At 40.4% G+C, this 20,473-nt stretch overlaps 1 protein-coding gene across 6 annotated transcripts; it reads right to left on the bottom strand.

Moving 5' to 3' along the window:
- Positions 1-2,481: 2,481 nt before the first annotated feature.
- Positions 2,482-16,493, bottom strand: TCEANC (transcription elongation factor A N-terminal and central domain containing). 6 transcript variants are annotated; one of them, XM_041416509.1, is made up of 3 exons: positions 16,205-16,493; positions 13,911-14,012; positions 2,482-4,326 (listed from the first exon to the last, which is right to left on the bottom strand). In XM_041416509.1, the coding sequence occupies exons 2-3, from the start codon at positions 13,921-13,923 to the stop codon at positions 3,236-3,238; spliced, it is 1,104 nt and encodes a 367-aa protein (XP_041272443.1). In that variant the 5' UTR covers positions 13,924-14,012; positions 16,205-16,493; the 3' UTR covers positions 2,482-3,235. The 6 variants fall into 6 exon arrangements, with proteins under 6 accessions (XP_041272443.1, XP_041272444.1, XP_041272440.1 ...); XM_041416510.1 differs by lacking the exons at positions 13,911-14,012; positions 16,205-16,493 and adding exons at positions 4,803-4,887; positions 8,967-9,491; XM_041416506.1 differs by lacking the exon at positions 13,911-14,012.
- Between the last annotated feature and the right edge of the window lie 3,980 nt (positions 16,494-20,473).

The following is a 20,473-nucleotide window of genomic DNA, read 5'->3' as shown; positions in this document are numbered from 1 at the left end:
GTATCAGCAAAGCTCTCATATAATAAGAGCTTGTGAATAATACTTTTTACCATCTGTAGCTGGCAAGGAGACAATGTCCCATCCTGGCAAGGGATGACATGGCCTCAGTAAAACATGACTTTGTCACCTCTTGGATGAATTACAACAGCACAAAATAAGGGGATATGAAGTCATTTATGGCTCTTTTAAAACCAGAATGCAGCAAGCCAGCTCCCAAGCAATCCAAGAAATTATCAAAGTGCTCTTGTTTCTTTCCTTATCTTCCAGCCAGTCAGTGAATTGCACCATTACACCCTGAAGATTCCCTGAAGGACTGTAATATTTGCTCCTTAACCACAGCTGGTTACCAGCTAACTTTCCTTCTTGGCACAAAAAAAAGAGCTGGTTTTTGTTTAAAGAGCTGCAGTTCTTTGCTTTAGCAGCAAATGTAGATAGCACAGCAGACAGAAAGGAATACACTTTAAATGAAAAATAAACAGCAAAAATTTCCTTTTGGTTTTGAAAAGAAGAAAGAGTTATAAACAACAAATGGCAGCTGAGTACCTCCCCAAAAAGTGAACAGTAAGAGGGATATGACAGAGATAGAAAAGGCACTCAACAGAACAGATGGAAGTGGATCTGGCAGGGGATCTCCAGGAACCAGAAGGAGTTTTGTTCCTCGTGTTAAGGGAGCGACACTGACTACAATTAATAGAGCATTTCAGATAGAGAATAGTGTCTTTGTTTTTTACATTGAAAATTGTGTGAAATTCATTGTTAATTCAGTTCTCATCTTCTTGAAATATGTATCACAAGTTCTGCAGCTACAGGCTGCTTGATCTTTGAGAGCAATTTATGTTTAAGACCTTTTTGCTGCTGTTAAATCACAGGATTCAAGGAGTTGAATTTACAGCATTTCTGGAAAACCCCATGGAGACAAATACAGACTTTAGCCTTGTTAAGCATGTATTTGTCCTCTGTTTGTGGGGATCACATCTACCAACACACTCCTTGTAGGAGTAGCAGCACAGACATGCTAAACATCATACCCAAATTAATGGTCTCTGCTTAAAAAAGTTCAGAGATTTTTTCTCACCCGGAATGAACTGAAAAAAAAAAATACATCAGCAATATAAAAGAATCTAATTTTTCAAAGCTTTTCTTTTGTTTCTGGATTCTACTTCCTGTACTCCAGTGATCTACACCCTCCTGCTCTTGTACACACTATGTAGTTGCATGTTTGCTTTTTAAAGACATCTTGAGACAAAGTGTACAATATAGCATATAATCTTAGCCAGACGAATATTTTAAACCTGCACAGTTACACATTTAGTGACGGGCAGTTCAAAAGAAAATGATGTTACACATTATGTCACAAATGTAGTCAGTGTTACAGATACAAATTTTACCCTTGAAATATATTCTGTCAGAAACACCCTCCATGCCTTGTAATATTTTCCTTTTCCAAGATAAAACTTGGATGAGCTGTACATTACTGGAATGGCTTCAAAACCAACTGCAGGCAGAAATTATTTATAAGTTGTTCAGAGCTAAAATAAAGTCTTCTGCTACATGGTGTTCTGACACAGCACAATGCTGGCATAAAGCTCTCCTCAACAAGACCATGACCTTCAAAATGAAAGGTTCTGTTCTTGCTGTGATCCACTAACACAGGAGTGTTTGCTTTCCTGTAGTTTCACTGAAAGCTAACAATAATACTTTACACAAAAGTACTGTCACTTAAGCAGGACTACTCATAAGCATCAATTCCAGCACACAAGTAAGGGTTGGGAAGGAAGGCCAGATAGTAACTCCTTGGTTACACAGCTGAACACTGGGGGTCTGGCCTAAAGCTTTAACGTGTATTTTACATCACTGCAATTCCCCAAAACCACAGGTTTTTATATGCTAAAAATCTAACTAATGCTGCTGAAAGGTAACTGTTAACCCTTCACAGAATAGACTTTTTTTTTTCAGTAGAATACTTTAAATGTCTCTTTGTAATATCAGGTTACACATAAATTTCCCCATATACAGATAAGGGTTCATCTTTCAGTCCTGGTTGGCATTTAGTTCATCAATACCTATTTTCTCATCTCATGCCCCCAACTCCTTTCTCTGAGAGGTCATGCAGCTATGTCACAGCCTCAGCTATATCACAGTCAGATGGGTGCAGAACTGTCCTCAATTCCTCCAGCAAATACTCAGCAGGTTCCTCTGCTCTGCTGATATATTTTAACCTTGAAGTGCTAAATGCCTGTTGTGCATTTGTAAAAGATACAGGTAACTTACTTTAGTGAGAAGATTTTTTTTTTTTAAATAAATACTTCTAGTGAATGATGAGTGAGAATCCTGTTTACTCTGGAACAAAAGTATGCATAAAAACTTCTGCAATTGGATTTCCTTCTATTCACTGTTTGTGGGTAATGTGCACTATATAGAAACATTAATTTTCTCAGTTCAGGACAGATGTCCCAGTTCCAGAGAGGATATCCACTCAAGAAAGTTATTAACTCATTTATTACATCATTTTCTGAAATAATCCATTGTCTGATCTTGCATTAATTTCTTTGCAGTAGCAGGACACACCATCTTACATTGTAAATCCAACCTGGATACTGACAGACTGTCACAAGTCCTGTTTTCCTTCTCATAACTAATTCTAAAGCAGAATCTCATTCTTGCTTTCATCTGCTAGCTGTTTTTTACCCCCTTTAACAGTCTACTTTTAATTTCTTTTTTCCCTGTTAGAAGTCACCTCTCAAACCAACGTAATAATCTAACGCTCGCAAAAAGTGATTTAATTAAGGAGTGAATCCATGCTGAACATTCTGCAATGCACATAAGTACGTGAACTGCAGTTTTGGAAACAGTTTGTTTACTGTAAATGAAACTTACATTCCGTGAAAGAACTCCTCCTGAAGTTAAAAAAAAAATTTCCAAGTATCCAGACCCTTCAGGAAAAAACTCAGCACTTGGAATAATTTTAACGGATTTACTAGCCAATATTCCACTCAGATACAGTGTAACCATTTTTTCCCTTTATCCTTTTATTTCTTTACATATTTACATTACTTAAAAACACGTAATTCATTCAAGCCATCTTTACAAACACATTAGCAGTTTTTTCAAACTGATTTTGCAGTTTTTAGTGGCAGCACCCACATAGTATCAGCACAGGATTTTAAATTACAGAGTTTCAAAAGAGGTAAGTTGTCATTCACATTTCCAAGCCCCTTTTTACAGAGGGACAGCATTACAAACAAATCCATCTGCTGTGATACCACTGTTCTCCACATTCATTACAAATAACGTACGTCAACATTTGCTCATCTGGATTTGTGTTTCGCACCCAAGCTGGAAGAAAGAGAGTTCCTCTGGCAATCATAGTGACAGTGCAATCAAATTTTTCACAGCGTCTGCACTTTATTTTGTTTGTCTGTGTGCCATTAATCACCTGTGGAAGCTGATGTTCCTGAACAGATGATTTTGTGTACAGAGCCCTGAGCTGTTTCAGTTCATCACTGGCCATTTCCATCACTGTCATCTCAGCAAAAGCCTTTGGGCTCAAAGTTCCTGAAAAAAGGTTATGCTTTAAGTGGCAACTTTTAGGGTTCTTAAGGTTAGAGATTTTACTTCTGATGCAATTTTTATACTTTTTGTCATTTTTAGCGTGAAGGGCAAAAATATGTTCTTCAATTTCTTTAGCTAACTCTAGCCATTTAACAGTTTCTTCTTCATCTTTGGCAGAACCAATCAAAGCTTTGTAAAGAAGATCCACACATTTACACCTCAGAGCTCTCATCAGATCCTGCTGCAGACTTGCTTCGCTGATGACAGATTTAGAATCTTCATGAACAGTGTGTTGTTCCTCAAAAGAAGAATGCTGATTAATCCTGCCTTCTGCATTGTTATGTACCACATTTTTAACAGTTTGTGATGGGACCAAAGTGTTGGAACTAGTGCCATCTAATGCCTCCTGCTGACATGGTCCTTCAGACAGTGACTCCTCTCTAGGAACTACACTGAGATGCTTAATTTCTTTTTTCACACACACAGAAATTGACTTTTTAACTTGCACTGACTGAGCACAGTTATTCTTGTAAAGAGTCTTCCACCTTGACAATAACTGCTTTGCTTTCTTTTTCAGCTCTCCTGAAGGGCAGCTCTTGAGTACTCTATATACAGCCTTGGTAACTTCTGTCCTCTGAAGATATTCTACAGTCATATCAACATCTGAAAGTTCTTTAAGATGATCCTCAATATCTTGCAAATTGTTCTCAGACAGCAGTGTTTCAATACAATGGGTTCTGTGTACAATATCTTTCAGATCAGACATTTTTAAACCTGGAAACAAAAGAAAAGATCATCACCCTTCCTGCAGTTATGATATTAATTCATCTTCTGTATATTCACACCAGGTCTTCTTTTCATTTTATGCTATTTTACACTATTTGTTTTGTATATATCACCACCATTTTCTTAAAAACACCATTCTGGTTCCTACATGACCCTCAGCTTTTCACTTGCTGTATAAGAGATCATCTATTTCAGAAGTTTCTCCTTACAGATATCAGAGAAGCAAGTCAGTGTCATGACTTTTACCTGAGGTCCCACTGCTGCCCTTCCCCTTGCTAGCTCTGGCATCGTATTACAGATGGATTATCAAGATGGGGCAGCTCGAAAACAATGACACCCGCAGTGTTTCAAAACACTGACATCTACAAATTTTGAAAATTCTTAAAGGTTAAAGACAGATCCCTCTATATTTTCTCACAGCTGTAGCATTATTAAAGCATGCTCCCTTATATTCTCATACATACAGGAAAATCAAAGGGGGTCTTCAGAATGCAGAATTTCATGGTTTCAATCTCATAGTATTTCCTTCTGATTCATTTTCATTAAGCCCTTTGACAGAAAAAATGTTCAGTGCATTGTTATTGCAAATTCACATGCAAAAAAAAATTTATATTCCTAACACTGTTTTTCTTCTTGCTGAAAAGGAGAATTAAATGTAGAGTGCAGAAACAAATAGTGTGTTGTGTTGTGTTCTTTTCTGCAGTTAGCCTTCTAAGTTTATGCATGAAATCAGTGTTTTGTCTGAAACTGCATCCATCCTGATTCTACTCCAGAAAAACTCCTCTGCCTGACAGAGACAAGGCTGGCTACACACATCCCTATGGGAAGAAGTCATAAGCCGGTTACTTGCAGCGTCGTTTCCATGATAAAAACTCCTGAGAACAGGGGTAGAGAAGGGACAACAGATACAGCTGAGTCATTTGCACAGTTGTTTTTATGACCACCACCAGCTAACTTGTCTTTTACATGACAGAAACAAGTTCAAATTTTAGGCAAGACCTCAGAGCTCCACAAAAGAAAAGGACAGAGAGGATAAGACTTCACTTTTTTCTATAGGAACAACCCATCTTCCACAGTAAATGTTCTCAGCATTCCCTTAAGCTGTATTTAAATACTCATCTTACATTTTGAAGTCCTACAAGACCTCAAGAATAGCCATTTCAGAAACCAGTTTATTACTCAAGAAGTTTCAAACTCAGAGAAACAGGATGCAGTTTTCACAGACTTAAGTTGAGCCCTCTGCATCATCACACTAAAAAGAATGTCAGTGCCTTCACTCCTCTCCTCTTCTGCAGGAATGCAGAGGCTGTGAACAGAAAGAAGAGCTTTGTCATGTAGGAGAGCCATCACAAAGCAAGAACAGTTCCCTGTCTCCAGGATACCAAGAAGCTGACATCAGAAAATTATTATCTGCCAATTTACTGTTTTCCATGCAATCCAGGGCAGAGTTGGTGACAGCTGTATGTTAAGCCAGTATGACTGTCCTATGCCTTAGAATCAGTTCTGCTTCTTCCAGCATACTCCATGTTTTCTTCAGATCTTGTGTCTATCTACGTATATGTCGTATTATGCTCACACACCATAAAACAGACTGATCTAAACACAAGATTAAATAATGAACTCTCAACATTCAGCATACAGGACTATGGACACACAAAGAAATTATCACACACAAACGTCTGCTGATAATTTGTCAGTGCATATATTTCTATCTTGTGGCAAAGGTGAGGTATCTTCCACTGAGGGCTATGTGTCATAGAAAGCTTCCTCTCTAATACTGGTTGAGGATCTGTGTGTAAGAAATCCGTAGGCAAGATCTGTACACAGACTCTGTGGGTATCACCTGCTTCACGGTAGTGGTCCTTGCTCATCATTACCAACCTGACCCTACACAGCTCCCCAGCATGCCAAGGCTCTACCTTAGGACTCTTACACTAAGGCAATAAATTAGTTATAACAAATTTTAAATTTTCTTAGTCCTGCAATGACTTTTTCAAGCTCAGGCAACATTAAATTCAAGTTTGCATATGTTTTGGCAGCAGTTAAATAAACAAACTGAAATCACAATATGGACATAAAATTATAAACAATTATTTAAAAATAATTTTGGAAATTAATAGACCATCTAATAGACTACTAATATTTAAGTCAAAACAATCACTTCTAAGGAAATGATTTTCTCAAAATGTACAAATTACAGCAAAGAGGCAGGATGGATTGACTCCCTTCAAAGTAATAAGCAAAGTTAGGCAAAAGTAACAGAAAAAGCACTTAAATATTTTAATGGAGACCAATTTCACTGGTAATTGGGAGAAGCATAAGAAACAGACAGCAGAAAAAAACCCCACTGAATAAAGGTACTAATCTGTGACATCAGAGAGGGTTCCGCAGAGAAAATGGTCTTGAAATGGTCCTGGCTTTGTTGTGTGTACCTAGTTTGCAATAAATTTGAAAATCTTTCAAGGTGAAAAGCAACACAGACTTCTGAAATATTACACTAAGTACTGAAATATTACACTAACTACTCAAGCATAAATTTCATCTTCGTTTCCAAATTAAAAGGAAGTGTGATGAAAACAATAAAAAGTTGTTGGTATGTTTGTTGCCCTATAAATCAAGTAAGGACCAGATTTATCACCAAGGTTGACACCATAGTATTACACAAATAGAAATTAAATAGAGATTCCTAAACTTACCAGGAACATACAAAGTAATCCAACAGTTCATTTTACTACCATGGTTTCTTTCAAAGGACAAAGCAAAGCTCATTAATACTGGGGAATGTGCATTGCATTTCATATGAAGTCTGAATGCCAAGCACCTTTTCTGCTTTCCTAATCAAGGCACAACATGATTATGTCAACTGCAGAAAACATGTTTTTCATACTCTTATAGGGAGAAACTTGAAATTACTGATGCCATGGTGATACTGCAGTGCATTTTCTAGCCAAAGCTCACTGGGAACCCAAGTATAGCAAGCCTAATTCTTCCCTGCTCAGACTCCTGTTCTTTGAACTCTGATGTTTCTCTTATAAATCAGATAGAACAGTAAGTTGGGAGAAGCCCCAAAACCTTTTGAAGAGAATGCAAGTGTCACAGAAATCAAGCTGCAATTTCAAATGGAAAATTATTCTACCACTTGAGGGAGCTGTGGCATAGCAAACCCATGGAATCTTTTGAAATGTGCATGAGAAACTCCAGCCTGTGAAAAGATAAAATAATTACGCTACGAACTTTAGGAGACTTCACATTTTTAAGGTACATATTTACCTAATTTTGGCAAACAAACCGTACAGAGTCCATAGATACTGGGATACAGATAGGAGGGAAAGAACATATCCCTTACCCAGTTATTGTCTGCACAGGTCACTTTGATTTTTTTTAAATTGGGAATTTGACCGCTTTTCTACCTGATGTAATGCAATTTGACAAATGCTGCTGAGCAAATATTTATAAAATTAACTGAATTGACTCAGTCAGCACTGTTCAACTGTGTTCCTAATTCTAAGAGACAAGAAATCGAGAAAGACTAGTTTTTTTCTTAAGTTACGAAACAAATCATGCATCTTTGTTAAGCTGGAGCTGTAAGAAAAAGAATGAACAAATGACAGTGTCACAATTTTGTGCAATAGAAAACAAACATCCTCAACCCTCCCACAACTGCACAGGGCATTTCAGTTTAGCATGACAGAATCACAGAATGGTTCAGGCTGCAAGGGACCTTAAAGAACACCTAGTTCCACCCCCCCCTGCAATGCAGAGGGATGCCATTTAGTAGACTTGGCTGCTCAGAGACCCATCCAACCTGGTCATGAATACTCCCAAGGATGGAAGCCACAACTTCTCTGGGCAATCTGTTCTAGTGGCTCCCCACTCTCTGCATAAAGAATTTCTTCCTAATATCTAATATAAAGCTGCCCTCTTTCCATCTAAATCCGCTGACATTTGGTCTGGCACTATCTACCCACATAAAAAGTCCCTCTCCCTCTTTATAAACACCCTAAGGTACTGGAAGGCCACCGTAACGCCTCCCCAAAGTGTCCTCTTCTCCAGGCTGACCAAGTCCAGCTCTCTCTGCCTGTCTTCATGGGAGAGGTGCTTCAGCTCTCTGACCATCTTTGTGGTCCTCCTTTGGACCTGCTCTAACAGGTCTACGTTTTTCTGGTGCTGGACCTCACAGCTGGATGCGGCACTCCTGGTGGGGTCTCATGAGAGCAAAGTAGAGTGGGAGAATCCCCTCCCTTGACCTGCTGGCTGGGCTGCTTTGGATGCAGCCCAGGGTGCTGTGGCCCTTCTTGGCTGCAAGCGCACGCTGCTGGCTCATGTCCAGCTCTCCACCCACAGGAACCCCCAAGTCCTTCTCTGCAGGGCTGCTCTCAGTGACTTCTGCTCCCAGTCTGTGCTCATGTCTGGGATCGCCCTGACTCAGGAGCAGCACCTTGGACCTGGACTTGTTGAACCTCACGAAGTGCTCATGGGCCCAACTCCTCAAGTTTGCCCAGGGCCTCCTGGATGGCATCCTGACCTGCTGTGGTGTTATCTGCAAACTCACTGAGGGTGCACTGATGTCACTGAGGAAGATATTAAGGGGTGCCAGTGCCATGAGCATCCTGAGGGACACCACTCACCTCTACCTGGACATAGAGCCACAGACCAGAACTCTCTGGTTGCATCCATCCAGCAAATTCCTTATCCACTGAATATGAATGAGTCCATCAATCAAGCCCATTTCTCTCCAGTCTGGAGATAAGGATGCCATAAGGGACTATAATAAAGGCCTTATAGAAGTGTAGATAGATGACAGTTGGTCAGTCTTCCCTTGTCAACCCTGCTGTCACTCCATCATAGAACACCACTGGATTGGTCAGGCACCATAAGTAAAGCCATGCTGGCCACCTTGAATTACCCTCCTGTCTTTTATGTGCCTTAGCACATCTTCTAGGAGGCTCTTCCTAGGCACAGAGGTGAGCCTCAGCAGTCTGGAGTTCTCTAGATCTTTCTTTCTCTCCTTTTTAAAAATGGAAGTGATGTTTCCCTTTTTCCAGTCAGCAGGGACTTTATCTAGCTGCTATGACTTTCCAAATATACATGAGAACATCAGTTTGAATTCCAAGCATACACTGAAGGTTACAAGGCTCATATTTACATTGAGACTGGGTAATGCTGTGCTGATGAGGCACTTTCTTGCCAAATCATTACAAGCTCTCACTCTGGCTGCATGGTATAATGAGTCATTTGTGTGTACAAGAATAAATGATGACAATCAATAAAAACCTTGTAAGCCAGTTTGCTTCTAAAAAAACCCCAAACATCAGACTACCTCAGGTTTAAAATATACAGGCCATCCTGTAATAATGCCAAGTTGAATCAGAACATTTTTAAACAGTAAAATGACTAAGTAAGAGAAAACCAACAAACAAACAAACAACAACAACAAAACAACCCAGCTAAGACATTTGCTGTTAAGTGCAAATTCAGTCCCTGGGAAAAACACTGCCCTCTCCAAAAGCATTTGGGATAAATGCTTTGTCTTTGCTTTACACCTTATCTTGCACAGAGCCATAGTCCATTTTGTCTTAACCCTGAAAAACCAAGACAAACTCAGAATGCATCCAAGAAAGTGTGTATGAATGTCTTCAAAGGGTGAACACCTGTCCTTTTCTCCCTCATCCCAACCTCCACTGCAGGTGAGCTTTTCTCCAAGAAATTCTATGTAACTGGAAAAAAAATCCAGACCACAGCCCAGACAAGGATCAGAAATCAAGTTCTAACCATGTGTCTGGGTTTCCTTTGGGGTAGAGTTAATTTCCTTCACAGTGGCTGGTATGGGGCTGTGTTCTGGATTTGTGCTGAACACAGGCTGATAATATGGAAATGTTTCCATTATTGCTGAGCAAGACATACACAGAGCCAAGGCCTTTTCTGCCTTTCCTACTGCCATGCTGGCAAGGAAGCTGGGGTTCATGGGAGACTGGGAGGAGAGACATAGCCAGGACAGGTGATCCCAACTGACCAAAGGATATTCCAGACCAAAGGATATTCCATCTGACATCATGCTCAGTATATAAAGTGGGGGGAAGAAGAAGGAAGGGGGGAACATTTAGAGTGATGGAGTGTGTCTTCCTAAGTCACTGTGACACATGGTAGGCTCTCCTGGAGATGTCTGAACACCTGCCTGCCCATGGGAAGTAGTGAATGAATTCCTGGTTTTGCTTTGCTTATGGGTGCAGCTTTTACTTTTCCTATTAAACTGCGTTTATCTCAACCCATGAGTTTTCTGTTTTTTATCTTTCTGATTCTCTCCTCAAACCTGCTGCTGGGGCAGTGAGTGAGAGGCTCTGTGGGGCTTGGCTGCTGGCTGGGGTGAAACAATGACACGGGAATAAATGGTCTGCAAATGTTGTGTTTAAAAATGTCAGTGCTATAGCAGAGATGGTGCATAGCATAGTCCTGGAAACACCAGCTTACTTTGGGCACCTAAATCCCATGTAAACAATGAAAATTACCAAATGCTACTTTAAATTCAGGAGCCTAAGCAGAAATCAGAGAATTCTCCCAGCCAGCCTCCAACCCCAAAAACATTTCTTCATCCTGTCTACAGTTGAACAGCAGATATCAACAATGTCACCAAGAAACCATTTACTGGAGCTTTTATTTCACCTGAGCAAAAATCAGCTCTTCCTGCCTCTCCACAGGACTGCCTCCCACACCTAAAAAAATTTAGAACTAGACAGAAGTTCATCTTCAAAGAATAGCCACAAGAATAAAGCTAAGTGAATACAATGAGAACTGAGGCAATACAACACTATAATTTCCAGCTGTCCACGACCACTGACATCTCACTGACCAAGAGTCCCCTCTCACTCACAGATCCAGAAGCACTGGAGTACACAGTACTAATATGGAGAAGTAGCTTTGTTCTGCATCTTCTGCATCAGTGACTGCTTGAACTACAGCACTCTCAACTAATCTAGAGCTATACTGTCTCGACCTTGTGTTTCTCTTGTGTTTTCTTGTGTGAAATCATTCTCCCACATCTTTCCTCACAAATTAGCAAGAGAAGAGGAGAGATGGCAGAGATGGCATCTTCATTCATGTGAAGATGCACAGAGTATCCTCTTTTACAAGGCCAATTTTTAATCCTTATTTGGAGCTGCTTCTTCTAGACCCCTCAATTTTTAATTAAAATTGAATTCTTATATTCTTAAAAAAAATAAATAAAGATAAACAATCAATAGAGCACATAATGAAATTCTCAAGCCTCAGGGATCAATCCCAATGCTGAGCTGTCAGCATATTTTTTTAATAAGATCAAACATGCATGGATTTAATGAGATAGGAAAAGCTGGGAAAAGCTGTTGTCCCAACCAGATTGCTTAGCCACTGGCTTTGCTTGACACCAGTATGTAAGCCAGAGATCATGACAAGGTTCAATATGTTACAGCTACACCAGATAAATTAAACCCTGACTTGTTCCATGGCAAAAACAAAATAAGAAAACACTTCACAAATTGAACAGCTACTGCTGTTTCGAGTTCTAGGATGCTCTGCTGATGTTAGAGAATGTCTGTCCCAGAAGACATTGCCTCGCTAATGGCTCCTTTCAATAACTTCATTTATAGCTAAACTGATTCACACTGGAAGATATTTTAGCTTTTCCTATATCCTGTCTTCCTTAACCATGTGAATTTTTCTACTGAATGAAGCAGTTAACTACTTGAAACACTGAAAATGCTACAAGTAATGCATTATTCCACTGATATGAAATCTTTATTTTTACTGATATTGTTGACTTTGTTAGTAAAGTAATTTTATGGAGTTAAAAAAAAATTACAAAGTTTACTTTTAACAAGGTACAGGTTACAAGTGTCAAGTGGAGATATTAGTTAATCTCTTCCACAACTGGACAGATATACAGACTCACAATACATTCCAATACATTATGATTCAGGGGGCAATAATAAAATGTGTATATAGTTCTGAGAGATTTGTTATCAACAGTTTTATTGGCAACTGTGTATAAATAAAGTGGGTGTCTACTTGCTTTAAAATTTGTACCATTTCACATAAAAAAACACTTGTGGAGTTTCTCTATGGTACAACCAGATTATCTTTCAATATTAACTAACTTTGCTCTAAAATCCATTACCTAGTTTGGGCACAAGGTCACACAAATATTCCATGGAGCTCTCTGGTTTTTCAAATTTTCATGACAAAGCCTTGTCAAAGCTGGCAGAGGAATCCCTTTTCTCTCAGCCACTTTCCACTACTTGTCAGTATGAGGTACTAGCTGGGGCTTCAAGCAGGTCAAAAGTCAGGCTTTTGACATGCAAGGCACATTTTCTAAACATGAACTCCCATTTTGGCTTCAAGTGACAGTACATAGGAAAAGAAGTGTGCTGAATGGAACTGCAGCAGAAGACTCAGACATGACAATGCTGCTACAGTAAAGTTTATCATGAGATTCAGGCTTTTGGTGCAGCTGCACACAGTTTTCCACAAACCATACAGTAACTTTAGTGATTATATATTAACAGAATCTCCTGAGAGCTAAAGAGTACATCTTATCATCTGCATAAAAATCCAAGCTTGTTAGAAATATATCTGGCATTTTCCCAAAATGTCTCTATGAAGAGCAAAACTTAAGCTGAGCCAAGCAGAAAATGCTAATATCAATCCTTTAACATCACCTGCCTCAGTACTGAACCAAAACTTCACTCTGTGAAAAAGAGTTTTTTGCACTTTGTGAAATTACTGCTTCATTTCCTAACATTCCTGTTTTTTCAACAGTAACAGATTTTAGAACAAAAAAGAATTGCTGTTAGATCTGACAGACTACATGAGCAATGTTTCAGTATTTTCTCACAGCAAGAGGGTATTATAAACATTGTCCCTCACTCAAGAAACATACCTGGAAATAGAAATATGATCTAAGTGGATTTGTATAATCATTTATTAAATAACTACTTTTATGCAATATAGTTTAGTCTCCTAACTGCTCATCTGGATGGATGCAAATGTTCATATTCGTATTTCCAATCACTTCAGACAGCAAACCAGCCAAAATATTTCAGGAAGGCTGTGATATCTCCAAGTAGAAGCCAGTTTCTTCAACATACTTTAACTGTATTGCCTTATACAGGTAACAGTTTCAGTTCATTTTATGTTTTGGTGCTCTTTCAACACCGCTGGGATTGTAACACTCAGCTGCTCTGCTCCCTCCACTCAGTATCTGTGCACAAGAAGCATTTGCAACATTGTCCCCCAAAGACTGGGATATCATAATTCAAAATTCCTAGTACACTGAGATTGGCTTATACACTATGATGCTCTTAGAAGTAAAAAAGTGGGAACTGTTCTGCACTTCTTCTGAAGTTGTAAACCTCTAGTCTTGCCATCTTTCCACTGTAGACAAGTGGGAGTTTATACCTTTTTTTAAAAGGAAAGGTTACAGTATTATACACAACATGTCTCCAGCAGCCAGCACTTGAAAAAAATTCAGACTTTTACATATTCTATTATAACTACAAAACACTGAAAATTCTTTCCCTGTTTCCCTATAAAGAAGTTACCTTTCATGTTCATTCTTGGCTTTACAGCTTTCCTCCACTACTTTGTAATTTCGTCTTAAATTTCTTGTTCATTTACCCAAGGAGAATTAGCACTTTTTAAACCTACAGAAAAGAAGAACATGTTGTGAGCTGCAGGTTTAACACTGGCTTTTAAGTGAGAGATCTCAAACTTCCTTAAATCTGTTTTTTAGTCTCCATCAATATTGTTTATATCCTCTTGCAGATGTACCTATTTGAAACCTGGACAACCTCAATCTAAACAAAGCTTTCCCAAGGTGGATCACACTTCCTTGTGTTCACTGAGCTCTGCATTGGCACAGAATGGCATTTGGCCAACAAAACAGACTACCTTGAAGACAGAAGCCTAAATCAGTAAGTAAAAATTTACTTAAGACATATCCATCCAAAGTACATTTGTTAACTTAATACTTCAGAACAAAAATATTAATAATTTTGGAGAGAAATAAGCAGTGCTTTCTCTTGAACACATTCCCTTGACAAAATAGCTTTAAAGATTATTCTTAATCATATACAGCTAGCAAGGAATTAAATTCTAGCACACTACAAGCAAAGGTAAATGTTTAGTTTGCAATGACTTCTTATGGAAAATTGTGCTGACAAATTCATATAAAAATGGAACATGTAAGTAATATAAAGATGTTTTATGAACTTCTGCAAGCTTTTCATCATTTGTCAGATGAACACTGTGTTTTCATTGCTTTAACATTCATTTTTTTAGTTAAGTCTTGGCACTACACTATTTCTATTTGTCATTCCATTGCCAGGGCCATACTTAGATTAGGTATCACTCTGTTGTTGTTTTACAGGTTTTCCACCCAAAAATTATAAAACGTTTTTCCTTTAAAAATAAATCCTTTGTATGCAGGAGAGTACACATGCTCCTGAAAAGGCCATCCATCCTAAACGGATAAAGAGTATGATTTAAACAAATGGTATTTGTAAAATATTATTAGTGTCTGCTGACATTCTTTATGCTAAAATATAAACACTTAAAAGTAAAAATACATAATTTCTTAATACTTTAGAGTCTTGATCAAAGACCCACGATGTACTGGTTCAAGCAAAGTTGAAATACATTTGAAATTAAATGGATTTTTATATATTTAACTATTAAAATAATACTACATTTAAAAGCATGAACTCTAACTCCTTTCTATATTTATGCCAGCATATGTTTTATTTCAAGACATCAATGCTGCATGAATACCAATATAAAAATACATAAAGAATTCCCATAATAGCACCATTACAGAGATCCATCCTGCAGCTTCCAAAGTCAGCCTCTTCTGTGAGTGGAATTACAGCCACTTTCCATATAAATCATAGGGAAGGGAAGTTATGGCAGCTGGGAGCAGCAGCCCAGCCACGTGCATTTGGAAGCAGCTCACATTCTCTTGGCGTCAAAGCCAGCCACAGGTGACAGCTTGTCTGGCCGAGGTTTGGGGTCAGGCTCATGCCACCAGCAGCTGAGCATCCCCACTGGAACCTCCATCCCGGTCAGCAGGCCACGAAACCTGGGGGAGCTCAGCCTGCAGATCGGCCGTGTCCGCTTCCCAGGAAACGGGTGGGCCCGCACACGCTCAAACTGTGATCCAGAATGCCAGGGGCACGCTAACTCTGTGGGGTTTTCTCCAAATTCTTCATTAAAACTTCACAAAATCTTAGAATTAATTAGGTTGGAAAAGATCTCAGATCATCGAGTCCAGCCTATGACTGAACATCACCTGTCAACCAGAGCATGGCACACGCCCACAAACACCTGCAGGAACCGTGACTCCACCACCTCCCTGGGCAGTCCATTCCAGCATCTGATCACCCTGGTGCAGAAATTCTTTCTGATGTCCAATCTAAACCTCCCCTGGCTCGTCACACCCGCTCCACATCCCCGGACCCGTCTAGCTTAATTCTGACCCACTGCTGTCCTGCTCAGGGCGAAATGCCGCCCCGCACAGCCGGGGCAGGAGGAAAAGCAAGCACAGCCCTACCTACCAAACCCCCTCTTCTCAGGGCGTTGTTCCCGTAGTTCCCCGTTCCCCACCGTCCCGAGGGCAGCCAGGACTTGCGCCGCGCTGAGGGCAAACCATGGCTGCGGAGCAGCTGGGCGGTTCGTGCCTCCTGCCACTTTCCCCCGACCTCACCGCCAGCGCCAAGGCAAGGGCGGCAGCTCCCCGGACACTACTGAGGCGGGGAAGCCGCACTCCTGCTGCCACCCGCGAACACCCAGCGCTGCTGCCGCACGCCCCGTGCCCCGGCAGCCGGACCGGCGCCCTCACCTCCGCCGCGGGGCCCGACATGGCGCCGCCCGCCCGCTTCCTGCTCAGCCGCCATCGCCACGCGGCTGCGGCCCAGGCGGCTGCGCGCTGCTCCCGGCGCAGCCGGGGCGCTGGCGGACAGCGGGCTCGGGCAGCTCCGCTGTGGGTGCAGCGGAGAAACCACCGTGAAACCAGGAAAGAGAAACGACGTCCCGTTGTACCCGGAATACTTGGTCCAGCAGGACCAAGGAAGCGATTCTTCCACTGTACTCGGCACCGCTGAGGCCGCCTCGAGTACTGACTGTGCACACTTCTGGGCGCCTCACTCCACAGGGGGCACTGCGGTGGTGGAGCGTGTCCAGAGAAGGGTTGGGAGCATGTGTCCTGTGAGAAGCGGCCGAGGGAACGGGGTTGTTTAGCCGAGAGAAAATGAGGCTTAGGGGTGACCGTATCACTGTCTACGACCACTACAGGAGATTGTACCTAGCTGTGGATCGCCTCTTCTCCCTAGAGACAGAATGAGAGGATATGGCCTCAAGCCGTGGCAGGCGAGATTTAGATTGGACATCAGGAGGAATTTCTTCGCAGAAAGAGTGATTAGATCCTGGAATGGGCTGCCCAAACAGGTGGCAGAGTTACCATCCCTGGAGGTGTTAAGGAAAGTTTGGACGTGGCACTTGGTGCTATGGTCTGGCTGCTGGTGGTGTTGGGTCAGGGGTTGGATCTCGAAGGTCTTTTCCAATCTGACTGGTCCTGTGATTCTGCTGTGGGATGACCGCAGCAGGTGTATTCCCTGGGGGCTCCTGTGCTGTCCCCATGGCTGCCGCAGAGCAAAAACACTCCCGAGAGGGCAGCAGCCGTGGAAATAACTTTCTGTCCCGTGCAGCCTCAGGTGGAGGGCACAATTTCCACTGAGGCTGCTGGCTGTTTTGGGCATGGATCTGGCACGTGACGTGGCTGTGGGTGAAAGGGACACCATGGTGCTGCCCTGTGGCCCCTGTGCAGGGCACGGCCTTCCTTTGGTATCTGTCTGTGTCTGGGGGAGCCCCATCATGCTCCCCTCAGCCCTAAGATGAATGAAAAATAAATTACATTCATGTGATTTTAAACTTTAACCTCAGTCATGATATGGTCCTTCTTGAACAAACATGGCTTGGAAAGGCAGTGTGACACACAAGGTAAATGAGTGTCAGACCCAAGGCTAGCAGAGAGCAACAACAAAAAAAAAGTTGTAAAACTTCCTGTTTTCAATATAGTACTGTGTTGCTTTTGGTATAACCAACTAATCTTTTGGATACTAAATGGAGCTATTGGTATACACAGAGTTAAAGAAAATAAATATAAAATGTCGCAAGTTTACAGCTTTTTGATATGATGAAGTCTGCTGGACGTGTCATTATGCAGCAAACGTCTAAAAGTAAATGTAATTTAATCAAAGTAAAGGTGTTTGTCATTGCCTTTGTTGTAGTGCTTTCCTCTTTCACTCGTATTTCCTCTTTCATGTATTTCACATAGGTGTCCAAAATGATTTTTTAAGAGATTACTACTTCCAGAATTTTGGCTCTACAGCAAATCTGTAGATGATGCTGGGGTTTATATGCTGACACAGTAAAATACTGGTATGATTTTTTGATACATGTTTGTAGTTTTATTCATTAATGAGGTCTGTGTTGCCCTCTGCTGTCAGTAATCTGATTTTACCTACCTGAAGGCAGCAAATGTGTTTTGGCATGAATATAATGTACTGCAGACCTCTTTTTCCTTATTTTGACATAATGAACACCACCATTACTAACCGGACAGGGAAAAAAAAGCTTTGCATTGTTGTATAGGATGTAAAAAAACTAGATAAACAATTTATTAAATTGTTGTAGTGAACCAGGTTATCAGTGCTCATCACTGAGTGATCTCGAGCCTTTCCTTGCTAGTGCTGCAGTGGTTGCATTATACATTGATTGCTAATGCTGTTCAATTCTTCACTCACAGTGTGTTTGTGCTAGACTCATGAATTCCTGAGTGATTGAACACGTGATACAATGGTTAGCCCTGAGTAGCTGAAGGCCACAGCTGAAATCAGGCTTCCTTTTTGCCTTGTCTTTGTGTCTCACACAGCAAAAAAGTGTGTGTCTATGCCAAAGACTTTATGAAACGAGACATTAAGAATTTGAAGCATGACTGTCCATAAATGGCACAGTAACATACTAGCAGAACAGGATCAGAACCTTCCAGGTTCAAATGTGGCATGTCATCCACTGGCCTGTGTTACATATTTTGAAGTATTTCTGCAGCCTACCTATGTCAGGAATTCAGCAGCAGCTCTCATTGCAATATCCAGGAGTTTACATTTTCATTTCATTTTGAGGTTCCAAGTCTTTAAATGCCAGTTTTGTTTAGTCTTTCTGTGTGATTATGAGAACAGTACACACCGGATTCCTTATGTCCTCAGCTGAAAGTGCCTTGCCTACTACACAGGCACAGAGCTCCCATGGCAGGAAGGCAAAAACAAGCATGGCATTTTCCTTGTGGTTAGCCCTCCTTTGAGATGGGATCAAAACTGAGGATGCTCCTCCTGGAGACTGGTTTCTCACTCAAAGGACTGTTCAGGCATCTCCGTTAAATTGTGTAGCTATGATATTATGAAAAACCCTTTGCTGGGATTTTTCCCCTCCTGAGAAGCTGAGGAGCCTCAGGAGAGAAATGTAAACAATTACTATCTGCTGCTGTGGAGTGCAACAGGTGCATCTGTGATTGGTCCACGTGGATTGTTTTCCATTGATGACCAATCACAGCCACCTGTGCCAAGGCTGTGAGCAGTCACAAGATTTTGTTATTCTGTTCTGTTCTTGTTGTAGCCTTCTGATCTCTCTGTTCTTTAGTATAGTTTTAATGTAGTATTTTAATATAATATTTAACATAATAAATCAGCCTTCTGAAATGGAGTCAAGCCTCGTGTCTCCACACACGGAGAGTCAGCAACAAAATTGTCTTTGATCTAATGAATAAGAGATCATTATTCCAGTTTCCCATTTATAGAATGGATGCAATAATGTTTTCTCAATTACCTCTGAAGTAAAGCAAATTTAAAAAAAAATTATTAAAATTATACACTCAGTAAATTCATACATATATGTATACATGTGTAATGATATATGTGTATGTTTTTGTATTTGTATGGTTTTCCAGGATAATATCAGTGCTACTGTAACAGTGATAACTTCCTTGAAACTTCAGTATTGGCTGTGATAAGTATCTGCATTTCTAGAAACATAGGCTTCTATTCAACAGATGAAGATATTCTACCAGCTGGTAGTATCCAGAGAACTATTTGGAAAAATGTTGGTCCATCATAATGTTTCTGTAGAGAATAGTATATGCTTCACATAAGCCTCTGTAATTTGGGGTTTTTTTTCCTAAAACAATTGTTCCCAACAAAAAAACCCCAACAAAACCAAATGCATGGATATTATTTATTCATAAAAATATTTTTTATATTTTTATTTTTAAGATTGTGTCCTATCTTAATGTCATAATAGGACCTATGGCATTAATTTCATGGTCCACCACTGTAATTCTTCCTGAAGAGCTTTCTTCAGTTTAAGGTTTCTTTGTTTAAAGGTTATCCTGTCAATAAGTCTGAATTTGTATTGATTTTAGAGTTCCCAGAAAAAAAGCCAAAATTTAGAAATACGATTCTGTTTTTGAAAAGGATCCCTACCTTCTACTAGCAAGTGAGGGAAAACAAAAACATAATATGAACCATGAAGCAAAGCATTATAAAGAAATAAAATTAAATTAAATAGGGACCAAAGTGTTTTGAACAGCCATCTCCCTCCATCCTTTATGATATGTGGAATGGAATCCTATGTAAATGCCATGTTCATAGACTCTGAAAATCCAAGAATTGGGCCATACTTTGGAACTTAGGTTTCATTTCATGAGAGCACTTTCAATCACAGCACTTGAAGTTTGTTGATACACACAAAGAGTGACTTCTTGGGTGGCTGTTCCTTTCAAGAGTCCCTTCCACATTTTCAGGCTCCGATCCAGTTCTGAGAGGGAGGTGGATGAGGCTCTGGATTTCCTAAGGCTGGTGCTGAACTGATGCAGCTTCTGTGTGATGAGATAAAGCCTCCAGCACTGAGCAGTGGATGAGCTTGGCAGTAGTGCTGCTTAGCTCTCCTGATATGGCAGCCCATGCTGTTTATTTCCATGTCTTGAGATTCCTGTGCATTTTCTGTAACGCTGGAATTGTTACAGAATGTGTACAGAATTGTTACACTGAATGTGCTG

The sequence above is a fragment of the Onychostruthus taczanowskii genome, unplaced genomic scaffold, assembly GCF_017590055.1.
Source record: "Onychostruthus taczanowskii isolate IOZ18803 unplaced genomic scaffold, ASM1759005v1 scaffold52, whole genome shotgun sequence".
NCBI classification, from domain to species: domain Eukaryota; kingdom Metazoa; phylum Chordata; class Aves; order Passeriformes; family Passeridae; genus Onychostruthus; species Onychostruthus taczanowskii.
Note: the sequence above shows the minus strand (reverse complement) of the source record. Positions and strands in the feature narration are given on the sequence as shown.